The following is a 14,681-nucleotide window of genomic DNA, read 5'->3' as shown; positions in this document are numbered from 1 at the left end:
ACCTCCTAGTGCTGATGGGACCCTGGCCCTCCACTGGCCCTAATCACTACTGCCTTTCATTGTTGTGGTTGACCCCCAATGAGCCACCTTGAGACTGTCAGGGTGGGTCCATCGTCGGTGGTCCCTAGAGGCCTTGTCTAGGTCTCTGCTGAGCTCCCAGCCCTAACCCTTGGACTCAACCAGCTCAGAGAAGGGAGAAGTGTCCGAGTGTGCTCATTGACCCCCCCTTCCCAGGCTTGTCCCGAGTCTGGCTTGCATGCCTTTACCTCACTCCCATGCCCCCAACTCACATTTCCTCTAGCTTCTGACACCTGTGCAGGCTGGGCAGCTCCTCGATTTGATTATGAGACAATTCCCTGGGGGAAGAGAGAGAGAGAGAGAGACCCCAGGTGAGGGTGAAGCTGGGGGCCAGGAGAAGCAGCTCCGCAGGGTGTGCCTTCCAGTCAAGCAGCCGAGGGCTGGGAGGCCCCTGCAGGGATGCAGCTGTTGACACGCCTCCCAGCCAGGGGACTTCCCTTCCTCCTGCTGCATCCCAAGTCCTAGGGGACACTGGGAGGGTCCTGGGGGGTAGGAAGACAGGAAGTGTGAGGGGCACAGAGATGAGAAAAGGAGCAGAAAGTGCCGGGCTCTGCGGCAGCCAGCAGGGACCATATCAGGACTTACTGGGCAAGCCGGTCACAGCCAACACAAGTAAACATCCCTGTAGTCCCCACGCACAGAGTCCCGGGGTGGGGGTGGGGGGGTAAGCGGGGGCCTGTGGAGATCATCTGGCCCAACCCCTTCATTAACAGATGAGGACTCTGAGGCACAGGGAAGGGACAGAACCTGCCAAGGACACACTGCCAGTCAGTGGCAAGGCTGGAAGCTGAGCCCATGTTTCCAGACACCCAGGCTAGCACAGCTATGGACGCAGTGTCTTCTGGGTCAGCCTCCCCATCCTGAGCTGCGGGTCCACGTGGAGAAGCCTCACATTCCAAACAGATTCAGGAGGGAGAACAAAACTCCCCCTGACTTCATAGGCCACTTAAATGCCTCCATGCTTCCGGAAGACCTTAATGTTCTTACTAGATAAGCAATGCCACTGGCTGAGCAGCTTTTATGTGCTAGCACTCTGTGCTGGGTGCTGGACAGACATTTTTTTCAACCCTCACACATTTATCCATATTTTGCTGATGAGGCATTGAAGCCCTGAGACGTTAGAGAGTGAGTCTAAATTCATATAGCTACTAAGTGGGAAAGCTGGGCCTTAAACTCTGGTCAGACTCCAAGGCCGTTGTCCCTTTGCCCCGAGCAAGAGAGGACAGCCCAGTCCCTCCCGAGCAGGTACTCTGCAGACTGTCCCATTCTCCAGCAAAAGTAACCCACTGGGACAGAAGCAGGAGGGGCCTCTGCCAGCCCATGGGAGCAAGGGCACAATGCCAAGACTGGGGAATACTTGTGAGCCACTCACAGCACTCGGAGCCTGGGCAGCTGTTGGCACATCCCCGGTGGGAGCAGCCGGATGCCTGCACGGGTCAGGGTCCTGCAGAGAGAGCAGAGACAGAGCTGGCACCAGGCCCTGCCATCCCTGGCCGCCGCCTCCAGCTCTGGGCCTGCAGCTGACACGGGAGCACAGAGCTGACAGAAGAGAAGTGGCAGAAAGCACAGGGCAGGGGTGGGGCTATAGGGAGAGAAAGGAGCAACTCTAGCATCTGAGCACAGAGCTCCCCTGGGACTGGAGGCGGGTGGGGGTGGGCAACAGAGAGAGACACAGCCCAGGGGCTCTCTGCTTGGCGGACAGTTCCTGCCTGCACGGCCCACACCCCACCCACCCATCGGGTCCCCACCCATTGTCCCAGAGAGGTCTCCGGCAACACGGGGTATGTAGGACAGGAACTAGAATCTCGTCTGCCCTCCTTAGAGAGGGAGGGGGCATAGCCATGGGCAGGGAGTAGATAGGAAAAATGAAACAAAACAACCCCAGTGGAGCCATGGGAACCTTGCACAGAGTCTGCTCCCTGTGCCCCGGGGAAGGGGAAGGGGTGGGAAAGAAGGGAAGGACCTGGGGCTGGGACAGAGAGGGCTGTGGGGCAGTTTTGGCTAGGGACAGGGTGTCCCAAGAAATACCCAAGGCCAAGGTCATTCTTGGGGAACTATTACTTCCCTCATGGAAAATTTTCCAGATGCCAGCAAATCTCGGGGAAGACAACAGAGGCACAGAGGAGAGAGCGTTCCTGTCTGGGCCATGCCATGAATGAGCTGTGTGATGGGGGGCAGGCCGGTTGGCTTCCTAACACTCCCTCTGGGTGTTTGCTTGATTGTTCCATTCATCCTCTTAAATGTGTTGAGGTCCTACTGTGCTCTGGCACCCCTCCCCCACTCTACAGGATATAATAATAGAACATATGAGAAAGTCCTTGTTGAAATCGCGATTCAGAAAGGCAAAGGAGATGTATTTCCACAACCCTTCTCCCCTGTCATGGGTCTTCAGGATGCTTACAACTTGGGGTTAGGAACTCTGAAGGCATGCCTGAAAAATCCAAGCATGGTCAGGAGAAGACCAGCCTCCTCACCCCCAAACCATCTGCTACCCCTGGCCTTGCCTGCAGCAGTGCCACATCAGGAGATGGCCATGGATTCCTGGGGCTGAGCCAGGTGACCTCTGGGCCAGGCTGGAGCCGGCAGCAGAAGCAGGCCAGATAAGGGCCAAGTAAAGGATCCTTCCAGCAGCCTTCCAGGAGACAGCTCCTGGGGGTGGAGCAGGGGCATGCATGAGGTGGAGGGTGAGGGTCCCCACTCACAGGATCTCCAGGCTGGTGGTCCCTTTGAGATCTGGAAACTCCTGGATGTCCGTGGCACCATTCAGGGATCTGGAAGCAGACGCGACACACTCTGAAGGGTGGGGTTAGAGCATCTTGATATCTGGGCTCCCCACCATCACTGATCTCACTGATTTTTGGGAAAATGTTATCCTTCTCCCAGCCTCAAAATACCGCAGCTACTCAAGGCCTGTAGGAGAGGGGCTTTGCTCAGCAGGGTCCAAACCGCTATTTCCTTAAGTTGGCCCAGGCCCCTAGAGCCCTGGCAGAGCCCCCAAACTGGCATCTGGGTCCCAGCATGCAAAACACAACAAATGCACAAACAAACAAAAATATACAGGCAAGGGACAAGGGAATGGACTCTGTCTAAAAGGCTCCAAGGTGGGTGTTTCTGAAAAAGTTCTTGGCTGCAGGGGTTTGCTTATTAGAGTCTGAGAAAGTGTCGTCATCCACTAAATCGTCATCCACTAAAGCACTGCCACCACCTCCCCACTGGCTCTCTCCCAGACAGCTTTAGACAGATGGCTTTTCCCCTCCTGTCCATCCCCTGCCGGTGAGGACAGGGCTGAGGACAGGGACCCAACCAGAGCACAGCAAAAAAAGGGTCCTGCCAGACCACAAGGAGGCAGTGTAGGGTCCAGAAAGGAGCCTCTCGGAGCTGGAGACCAGGGGCCTAGCTCATGACAGAGCGGAGCCCGGGAACCTCGAGATCCATCCACAAAATGTGCTAACAACCCCTGCGTCATGTGGTTAGAATGGCAGTGAAACGTGGTAATGGACATGAAGGGGAAGGGTGCACTCGAAAAGGCTAGTTATGCTCCTGGGATGCCCTATGTCGTGTGTCAGCCATGGAAGATTTTTGAAGAAGTGGGACTTGGGCTGGGAATGAAAAGAATGGGAGAAAGGAAACAAGGGAATGCTGTCGGGCCCAAAGTAATAAAGGTGGTAGGGCAAAGGGCCGAGGGGTCCATGCTCCAAGGTCACTGGAGAACCAGACCCTTCTCCCAGTTGTTGGTTTCTGCAGCAAAAGTTTCTGGAACAGCTCCCTCGAGCAGGACTCTGAAGACGCCAGATCAGACTCCTGGGCTCTGGAGGAAGGCCCTCTTCCACTCATCTGGGATCCGGGATGAAGCCATAGGGAGCTGACTGGAGGCTGTTTAGAGCAGCCGGGTCCGGGAAGAGTCCTGAGCCGAAGCAGAGGCCGCAGCGTCGGAGACCAGGCCTTGCAGTGGGGACAGCGCCCTGCTGGTGTGACACCTGCAGAAGGGAGGCCAGAGGCGGCGGGAAGGAGGGAGGCCTCGGGGAGGTCCAACTTACAGTGTGTGCAGTTTCGGCAGGTACTGGAACGCTGACCTCCCCACAAACTGGATTGGGTTATCATAAAAGTGTCTGGAAGAAAAAGACCCGAACATCGAATTTAGCTACTTGGCCCTTTGAGCTGGGACCCAGGCCGATCTCTGCTTTGTCCAGGAAAGCAGACCAGGAAAGAGCACACCGGGGAAGTCCCCCCACCAAGAGACAGAGAAGTGAGGACTCACATTGTCTGCAGCAGAGGGTTCCCCATGAAGGCCTTTTCTGGGATGGCCTTGATGTTGTTGTTATGGAACCCCCTGGAAGACAACACCACGAGTCAGTAAGGACTTGGAGAGAGGTGTGGAGAGGGAGAAACAGAATTCCATGAAGCGTCCAGAAAGCTGACTAGAAGGGCCATAAGACCAATGAGATGGCAGCCCGAGATCCCAGGTTCACCTCTGCCTGGGATGTGTCTGCTTCTTTCCATCACACACCTGTCCTTTTCTCCAATATTTGTGAAAAGAGTGAAAAGTCGAGCCTTAGGGAGCAGAGGGGTGGGGCTTGGGGGCAGCAGGCTGAGTTCAGACCCCAGGACATGCGTCCTCTCCTCAGTCCCGTGTGGCAGGAAACCTACGGGGTCCCCAAGAGGTAGCTGAGAGTGTGTGAGAAAAACAGAGCTTCTGAGGGTTGCAGGAATGAGAGATGTCCCCCAAATGGAGGCTGGCTTGGTCTTCAGGCCTGGAGACTAAGGAATCTAGAAGGACAGCGGCCACAAGATGGGGGAGAGGCAGCGGGTGTTGAGGGACTGGGTGGCCTCATGAGGAGGTGAGAAGGGAGGGACTCTCTCCAGGACCCGCTCCAGGTCCCAATGTCCAGGCTCTGGAAGCCAGGAATTACAATTTGGTTAGTTGGGGGGAACATTAGAAGAAAAAAGTTGGACCGAGAAACACATGATCCAGCCTGAGCAGACCCCTCCCAGCCACCCTCTTTTTCACGGGAGATTTCTAGTGTCTCCTCATGCCTTCCTTGCCTCCACTCCTCTCTCTCCTCCCTCCCCTCCCCTTATTATTTCCACTCTCATGCTCTCCCCGCAGGTCCCCGCAGACACCCCCAGCCCATACGACCCACGTAGGCTGCTCTCCCCACTCATTTCTTTGTTAACTCACTCGTTCTACGTTCTTAGACTCCTCCTTTGTGCCTAAAGCTGCTTAGGCTTTGTGCCTAAGCTCCGAGAGATTTAGAAGTTTAGAGGCCTTGTCCTCAAGCAGCCTTCTCTCAATAGACAGAGAGATTACAGAGACAGACAAACAGGCAGACAGGCAGACAGACAGACACACACACACACGCACACTCCCATACTCATTGGCAACTCATCGGCAGTGGAGGACTTCCAGTAGTTTCTCACCCCGACCCTTCCCCCCACAGGTGGTCCAGTTGCTCCTTCTTGGCTACACACATCTAGCATTTACACCTTCCAACTTTGCACGGGGTGGCAATGGTGGGTGGCATAGGGTTGGTCCTGAAGGTCTCAGGTGGTAGTTTGAGTACGAGGCTACTTAAAAGTGCGGGGCTCTGCTCAGAAATGTCAGGCTCGGGGTGCCTGGGTGGCTCAGTCGTTCAGCGTCTGCCTTCGGCTCGGGTCATGATCCCAGGGTCCTGGGATCGAGCCCCACATAGGGCTCCCTGCTTAGCCGGAAGCCTGCTTCTCCCTCTCCCGCTCCCCCTGCTTGTGTTCCCTCTCTGTGTCTTTCTCTGTCAAATAAATAAAATCTTAAAAAAAAAAAAAAAAGAAAAAAGAAAAGAAATGTCAGGCTCCCTTAATCTGGTCCCACTTTACTAACAATAGATCTCCTACTGTTTGCCAAGAGCCTCTCCCCCAGTAAGACTGGCCTCTTCTGCAGTCATCTCTCTGCCCATTCAACTTCCAATCTCCGCCTGCCTCCTCCATTCTTCTGTCTGAAACGCCTCCTCCCCTCCCCTGCCACGGCCACCTAAATCCCATCCATCCTGTAAGGCTAATCTCAGATGTGTTTGTCCACAGTGTTCTTTCCACGTCACTCTGGATTCCCAGTCATTTTAGCCACTACTGTACCATTAGAGCTGGAATTATATACCCACCCGAAGCTGCTCTGTCCCGCTCCCTGACAGACCTAAAAGATCCCTAGGGTCAGCCCAGGACTATCTGACTCCCGGATTGTCTTGAGCAGCGAGCATAGTGCTTGGCACAGTCGGTGCTAAAACCAAGGAACAAGAAGTGGTGTCTGCTGGGCACCTGGGTGGCTCAGTGGGTTGGACCGCTGCCTTCGGCTCAGGTCATGATCTCAGGGTCCTGGGATCGAGTCCCGCATCGGGCTCTCTGCTCAGCAGGGAGCCTGCTTCCTCCCCTCTCTCTCTCTCTCTGCCTACTTGTGATCTCTCTCTGTCAAATAAATAAATAAAATCTTTAAAAAAAAAAAAAAAAAAAAAAAAAGAAGTGGTGTCTGCAACGAGCCACAGCCGGTTTCTCAACTCCTCCCTGGAATCCGGTGCTGGAGCAGTGACCCCGCTACCCAGCCCCCAGCTCCTCTCCTCATTCGTCTCTGGACGCACCCCAACCCAGGTGGGGGGAGTGCTGGGCCCAGCGACCGAGAGGTATTGTGTGCCATGTGTCCCTCCAGGCTGGAAGAGCCCACAGCCATTTCTGCTGATGATAGGCCACTCGGAAACGCTCCGTGCCAAACTAAGGAGGCCTGTGACTACTCAGACCCGCACCGGGGGCCGGGGAGGGCACGTGGCTCCGGTTCCCACAAGGACCACAGGATAGGAGGATGTGAGGGCGGCCCAGGGCCGGCGGCTTCAGCCCCTGCCCTTGGGAGAAGAGCGAAGAGGACACCCCCAGAACGCAGCAGAAGAGCTTACAGTTCCTGCAGTCTGCCCAGCGTCCGGACGGCGACGGGGAACTCCTGCAGCTCATTATAGTTCAGGTCTCTGGAATGGAAAGCAGAGCCGTCATTAGACGGGTGGCTTAACAGGGCATGTCAGGGCCCCCGAGAAACACAAACTTGGCTCTGGGACTGGCTGGAGAGATGCGTTTTCCAATTTGTCAGATCCAGCTGTCAGTGCCTGGAAACACATTTCTGGAATGTTCGTATTCCATTCCTACTCCACAAATCCTCAGGCTTGAAGGCTTCCTGGCAGCGGAATCGTTTTCAGGAGACCCATGAGGGATATGGATACCTGGAATGGACTCCATTAGGAAAAGTCCCCACTGGCTGAGGAAAATACCTCAAGCCTCTGGAGACATCAGTGGCTGGGGAAGGGACAGAGAAGAGAATGAGGCCATCTTTACCACCTTGTCACCAGCACTAGGGATTCCAGAAGGTTCCATCAGGTGATTACTTTGGTTAGCTGTGGCCTCTGCCGTCTCTCAGAAAGACCAACGCTTTTTATCTTTGGGTGGTGGCAGGACAGCTAGCTTTTATTTTCTTTTAGTTTTTCTTCATTTCCTGATTTTTTTTTTTTTTTTTTTACAATGAACATGTATCACACATACAATCCGCAAACAATGGAGGCAATGAAAGTAGTGGCAACTAGAGATGCCTGGGTCGGTGAAGCGTCTGACTTCAGCTCAGGTCCTGGGATTGAGACCGGTGCCAGCAGCTTCTTGCTCAGCGGACAGTCTGCTTTTCCCTCTCCCTCTGCCCTTCCTCCTGCTCGTACTCTCTCTCTTCTCTCAAATAAATAAATAAAATCTTAAAAGAGAAAGTGGGAGCAACCCACGTTGGAAAGGGAGCAAGGAAACATGCATTCTAATACATGATTCGCCGGAGATTAAATGTGCACCATCTTTTAGACATAATTCAACAGTATCTTTTCAGATTCAAAGATTCATACCTAGTCACCCCAAGTCCAGGAATTCAACCTACAGAAAAGTCTACCCCTGGGTGTGAAGGTAGATGGATGAGGACGCTCGGCACAGTGTTGTTCAGACATCAGGGCCCAGACTGTTGGCCCACACGTGATCACAGGTTTGCTCCTTCTACCCTCTTAAGTGGTCTTCTGGGTTTGTGCCCTTATGGCAATGACAGGGTAATGGGAGAGAGGAACACCGCTCTGCCTGCTTGTGATTTCTCTCTCTAATAAACAAATAAAATCTTAAAAAAAAAAAGATTTTTAATTTCAAGTAATCTCTATACACAAAGTGGGGCTCGAACTCATAACCCTGAGATCAGGAATTGTATGTTCCTCTGACTGAGCCAGCCAGATGTCCCTCAAACTTCAAGATTTCTTTTTTTTTTTTTTTTTCATTACTATTTTTTTAACCTTCAAGATTTTAAAGTTGACTTTTGTTTTCCCTCAGTGGCTAATGAGTTAGCTCCATGTGGAAATGTGCCTGATTGTGTGAGGGTTGACTCGGCGTCTCCAGATTCCTGTGACTGAAGTCTGTGGTACATTCTCAGGTACAGTGTCCCTCTTGACACCCCCCTGCCCAGGAGGACCCCAGCCCAACTTCTCTCAGTCTTTTCCAGCCCTCCCTGCCCTGACCACGCTCATGAGAGGACTATCTGATGCCAGGGCAGGGGACCATGCCAAGGCCCTTTAATCACAGAGTGACTTGGCAGATTCTATGGGTAAATACTATGTTAACACAGAGATAATGACAGGTTCCCCTACATGACGGGGTCATTACACTTAATAGTCCACAGGTAGAGCCAGGAACCTGGCCCAAGGGTCAGAAGAGCAGTGACAACCGTCTGGCAGCCGGTGAGCCGGGTAATTGCACCCCCTCACCTCCCTTACCCCCCCCAAACACACTAATTACCCGATTACCCTCAGACTCCCATGGTGATCTTGGCTAATTACAGCATAAACCCTCCCACTTTGCTCTGCTCTGCCCCGTTCCTTTGTGAATCCTACACCTATCCCTCCAATGACTCAAAACTTGATCCTCTCAGAAGGGCTATTTCTGGTCTTAAATTTTATAAAGGATTCACCCTCACATCTCAGTGTCTCCAAATCAAGGGTCCTCCTTTTAACTCCGCTCAGCCCTTTCTGGAATTCTCTACCGTCGCCTCAGGGAGAGCTGGGTAAGTAACAGAAGAGCACTTTCTCTTAAAGCCTTCATATTGTGGGGTTATCATAAAATGCAAAGAATTGCAGCTGCCTGACCTCAGAGCTTTAGCTTGCCCTTCCATCTGCCTGCAACACTGTAGCGGTTTGCATGGCTTATGCCTCTACTTCATTCAGGTCTCTGCCCAAAGAGCACCTCATGAGAGGACTCGTCTGAGTCCTCTATTTAACAGAGCATCACTTGTGTTCCCTTACCCTGTGTGGTAGACTAAAAGTGGTCACACGTCTTCTCCTATTGCAATACATGTGTATGAGATCAGCAGCCTGTATGCCTTAAACTTACACAGTATGTCAATGACACCTCAATAAAGCTGGAGAAGAAAACGTGGCACAAGTCCCTTGTGGCTTCTCCAGTCAAGGAGTGGCCTCTGCCTCCCCACTCCTGAGAAGGGGCTGGCTTGTGACTGGCCCTGACAGTCTCATTCTACAGAATGAGGCAGAGAGGCCACAGTGTGAGCTGGTCCTAAGTCATGAGAGGTCTCATAGCCTGTGCTTTCCTTTGGAATGCTCCTGCCACCACTCAAGAAAGCCCGGGCTAGCCCCCCGTGGCGGAGCCATGTGGGGAGGACCGGCCAACAGCCAGCACCAAGGCTAACCTCTCAGACTTGTGAATTAGACTCCTCAGAGCCTTTAGCTGTCGTTGAACCTCTGGCCAACTGCGGCCTCATGAGTGAGCCCAGGGGAAGGTTCCAACAGCAAAGGTCCCAAAGGTCCCAATCCACAGAGGTATGAGAAAGGCCCTGATGTTTTGAGCTGATCTGTTATGTAGCAGTAGACAAGGAGAGATTCTGCTTTCCTTTTTCTCATAGGACATACTGAGGGCTGATATATATGTGTCCATTTTCTTCCCACCCTACTAGAAATGAAAGTTCCTTGAAAACAGAAACTCTGTTTCATCTTCTGAACACCAAATACTGGCATAGAACAGTGGCTCAACAAATATTTGTTGAATGAATACATGAGACAGTCTAGATAAATTGATTGATGAAAAGCATTAATGGACTCTTAAGAGTATCTAGAATATTTGGCAGAACATCCTTAAGACTTTGAGGCACTTAGAGAATCCCAAAAGGCACTGTGAGGCTTGCTCATGGCCCCAGGGCCCAGGGACAGGTCCCATATGATTTTGCTATCACCGACCCCTTCTACAGGTCATTGGACTCATGTCCAGGAAGCCAAACTGAGTAGTTCCAGTCTTCCTTGACAGCTTCTGGACAGGAATTCTGCCAGGGATGGCCTACCAGACAGTGGGAAAAGACACAGAATAAAGGCATGTGAACTAAATGGCCGTGTGTGTGTGTGTGTGTGTGTGTGTGTGTGTGTGTGTGTCTTATGTGGAGAATAAAAACTGTGCAAATGTTAAAAGAAATACTGCAAACTACACACCAGGGGGGTGGCCTGAATGTTCCCGTTTGGACACCTACACACATTCAATGACCTGGGTAAGTAGCAAAGCCCTGCTACATCTGGGGCCCAACAGATGGGACTTCGGGTTCTAACTGTCCAGGGAACCTGTCTTTGCGACTCTCTCTGCCCTTGATGGATTCAATTCAGTTCAATCGATGTTTGTTACCTGCTCAAAATATGCAGAGAATTCTGCTGGGGAAAGTGGAAGGCGGAGAGATGGGCGACAAACAGCCCAGTCAGGACAAAGGCACGAGACAATCAGATGAGTGGCCTTGGCACAACGTGGCAGATGCTGAACCTTCAGAGATCACACAGAGTTGGGAAGACCAGGAGGGCTTTGTGGAGACGTGGTATAGCTCCAGGACTAACCGGAGTCCCCGCCTCCAAGTCATCCACAGGATGACCTTGGTTGAGCGCTGGTTATGTGCCGGGCACTTAGTGCTGTGCCTGAATGATCTCATAACCCTTATGACAGCCTAAGAGGTAGATACCACTATCATACCCATTTTACAGTTGAGGAAAGTGAGACACAGAGATGTTAAATATGTTGCCCAGTCACACAGCTGTTAAACTGCTGTGCCGGAAACCACTCTCTCTCCACCGAAATCCACTCTCTCCTTTCTCTACAGCCCCACAGCCCAATACCATAGCCACCAGCCATGTGTAGCTGTTTAAATGTAAATTAATTACAAGTTAGTATGATTCAAAGTTCATCTCTCAGTTTCATTAGGGATACTTCAAGGGCTCAAAATATCATGGGGCAAGTGGCTACCGTATTGGAAGCCCAGAGTTAGAACATTTCCCTCATCACAGAAAGTTCTGTTGGACATCACCATCCCGGAGTAATGGCCGGAACAGCCAGGAATGGGACTAGAATATTTTCCAGGCTTCTTCGTGGTGGGTGTGCTCTCCCATGGAAGGTGGGCGGAAGTGATCTGTCTCACATTTAGTGCAGGATTTTTACTTTTTAAAAATTTTTTTAAATTTTTTATTTTATTCAAATTCAATTAATTAACATATAGTGTATTGTTAGTTTCAGAGGTAGAGTTCAGTGGTTGATTAGTCATGTACACACCCGGTGCTCATTCCGTCATGTGCCCTCCTCCTTAATGCCCATCACCCAGTTACCCCAACCCCTGACTCCTAGTGTAGGATTTTTAAATAGCCAGGCTGTCTCCATGGTCTCTCCATGGTCTCTCCACCCTTCCACTAGCTAGACACCAAACACAGTGAGGCTATGGGGATGGTGAGATCCTAAGAAGGCAGGTCCCTGGTTTCTTAGTCACCACATGGAAGAGAGACACTTTCCAAGAAGAAATACTCGCTTCAGACTGTTATATGATCCAGAAATAAACTTCTACTATGTTTGAGCCATCATACATGTTTTGGCCTATTTGCCACACAATTTAGCCTACCTTAACTAATTCAGTCAGCATCGCAGCCAGGATTTGAACCCTGGCAGTGTGAGTCCAGAATCCATACTCTTAGCTGCTACATATCTGCCAGAAAGACCATTTTAAAATGCCAGGCTGCCTGTGTCACTCTCCTGCTGAGAAATCTGAAAAGGCCTCCTCATTACTTACAGCACAAAGTTCAAGTTCCTCAGTGGGCTGTGATGCCGCATGCAACCTTCAGCTCCATCTACCATCTCGGCCCCACGCGTCTTCCCAGCCTTGGGTGCTTCCTGGTGCCCCTCATATGCTTGCAGCCTGGGATACCCTTCCCCCTCCCTCCACTTATCTGTCGAAATCCTAGCCCCCTTTGAAGTCAATACCCCTTCCTTTGCACACCTAACCCCATGCCTGTAGTCAGAATGAATCACTTACTCTCTTGATGCTTTTCTGAGGTTTTCTCCAGAAACATGCTTACCATTAGACTGGTAATAATGGCGGTGGTGGTAATAATGATGATAATAATGATAGTAATTACTATGGAACAGTCACGATTCTGGGTGATTTATATAAAGATATTAATTCATTTCTTTCCCGTGCCAACCCTTTGAGGTAGATATTACTACCATCTTCATTTTGCATGTGAGAAACTGAGGCACAGAGAGAGGCAATCTGGGCACAGGACCGAAGAGCCGGGACTGAAGCCCAGGCAGCTTGAGTCCAGCATGGGCTTATCTGTGTACTTAGTGTCTTCCCATGAGACAGGAAGCGTATCGCCATCAAGAAGCACGTGGGTTCCCTTTGGGTCTCCTGAAGCCCGGGCACAGGGCCACATATGCGAATAGTCATTGTCAAGGATGACCATATTGTCAAGGCCTGGAGATGGAAGCTGCTTTGGCCTTTGTGGCTGACCGCATTCGGGCACTGTTTCAGCCCCTTGGGATTAGAAGCTATCATGCAGCCTCTTGGCAATCGCATCGCAGGAAGGACCTTTCCTGGCACAAGCTCATTTGGTCTGACTCCTGCATTGCAGGGCGGTGTAGGACGCCCTAAACTTCAGCTGGACAACTCATCCATGGCTTTATAGTCTTTTATCTTTAATAGTCCAGAATCAGCCAGAAGCCCAGGAAGAGAGTTCATTGTTCTGTATGCCGTTCCCAGGAGCTGGGAGCAGGCAGGGAAGGGCTGAGGTAAAAGAAAAACCATTTTCAGTTCCAACCAGAATTCAGTCCAGAGGCTGCAGCTGTCCACAGCTAATAGCCCCCTTCATCTGCTCAGCTGCTTCCAGGCAAACCTAATCAAAACTGATGGTAGACCCACACCCTCCGTAAAAGTAGCTAAAGAGGTGACCCAAGCCCCAAGCTGTTCAAGGATCCACATCCCCAATTTTCTCCTTCCCATCTGGCTGTGCAGAAATGGCCAACTCCTGAGCTCTCTGGGGAGCCTCACCATGGCCTTCGAGCAGAGATAGCAGGATTTAAGAGTCATTTTGTCTAGAGTCTTCTTTTTATTGATAAGGACATGGAGGCTCAGAGAGAGAGGAGGTAAATCATGGCAAATCCCACAGCCTGGATTTGAAGTTAGGCCTGTTGGCTCTTGGTTTAACATCTTTTCTATAGACCGCCCAGAGGTGCATCCCAGCTAGGCTCCAAGTAGCAGGGCTGAGAAAAAAGATTTTAGGGAGACTGGGAAGGAGGATAAATGGAGGGGAAGGACCAGGCTTCCCCCCAGGGGAAGAAACTCCTGTGGCAGTCTCTTTGGGTGCCACCATGCATGTCAAAGCCAGTTGGTTACAAGGCTAGATGTCCATTTGTGTGTTACCGGTTTTAGAGTAGAAGGAGCTTTGTCCTCTATGTACCGACAGATCACCTTGAAGCAGGCACTTAACTTTGGTCCGTCTGTTCCTCATCTATACATTAGGAATGCGCATTACATAAGGCTGCTCTGTTCACCAGGTCCAGAGCCTGCACAAAGTAGTTATTCAAATAATTCCGATTTGTGATGCCTGGGTGGCTCAGTCGGTTAAAGGTCTGCCTTCAGCTCAGGTCATGATCTCGGGGTCCTGGGATCAAGTCCCACATAGGGCTCTCTGCTCAGCGTGGAGCCTGCTTCCCCCTCTGCCTGACACTCCCCCTGTTTGTGCTCTCTCTCTCTCTCTCTGACAAATAAAGAAAGAAAGAAAAGAAAAAAAAATAATGCCAATTCTTTCCCTCTCTTCCTTTTACTAGACACGAGACACCAGAACAGATGCTTCTATTCATCAGACACTGCAACAGCAGACACACAAGTTGGTCTCTCTACTCTTCACAACAATAAAGGAGGATTAATATAATTAATTGGTCTTCCGCTTACACTTTTATTCTCAAGGCTAATATTTGTGTTTATTAAATCAGATCACAGATAAGGGCACATGGAGGAATGCAGGTGAGCCTAGCTCCCCCGTGTGAAACACAAAACACAGACGTTCCTGATTGTAAACTCTGAGCCATTTTTATCTCCCAAAGGCCTGTAACAAAGACGGGCAACAAATCCGTGGCTTAATTGCTCTTCCCGTCTTGCAGACTGAGCCTTTATCTCCATCTGACTCCACATGCTTCGGGGCAGATGACCTGGCAAGCCAGGAACCAACAAAGACTTTATGACTAACAGCATTGTTTTACCTTCTAAACAACCTACATAAAAG

General features: G+C 51.2%; 1 protein-coding gene across 3 annotated transcripts in view; it reads right to left on the bottom strand.

Annotated features, from left to right (window-relative positions):
• Positions 1 to 14,681, bottom strand: part of LGR6 (leucine rich repeat containing G protein-coupled receptor 6) — a 120,054-nt gene that overhangs the window by 14,906 nt on the left and 90,467 nt on the right. For all 3 annotated transcript variants that reach the window (XM_032317795.1, XM_032317797.1, XM_032317796.1), the window contains 6 exons: positions 6,990 to 7,058; positions 4,337 to 4,408; positions 4,116 to 4,187; positions 2,781 to 2,849; positions 1,451 to 1,522; positions 291 to 356 (listed from right to left, as the gene is read on the bottom strand). In XM_032317795.1, coding sequence (XP_032173686.1) covers positions 291 to 356; positions 1,451 to 1,522; positions 2,781 to 2,849; positions 4,116 to 4,187; positions 4,337 to 4,408; positions 6,990 to 7,058 — 420 coding nt within the window. The remainder of the gene's footprint in view (positions 1 to 290; positions 357 to 1,450; positions 1,523 to 2,780; positions 2,850 to 4,115; positions 4,188 to 4,336; positions 4,409 to 6,989; positions 7,059 to 14,681) is intronic.

The sequence above is a fragment of the Mustela erminea genome, chromosome 17, assembly GCF_009829155.1.
Source record: "Mustela erminea isolate mMusErm1 chromosome 17, mMusErm1.Pri, whole genome shotgun sequence".
NCBI lineage: Eukaryota > Metazoa > Chordata > Mammalia > Carnivora > Mustelidae > Mustela > Mustela erminea.
The sequence above is the reverse complement of the archived record's forward strand: the minus strand, read 5'-3'. Positions and strand labels throughout refer to the sequence as shown.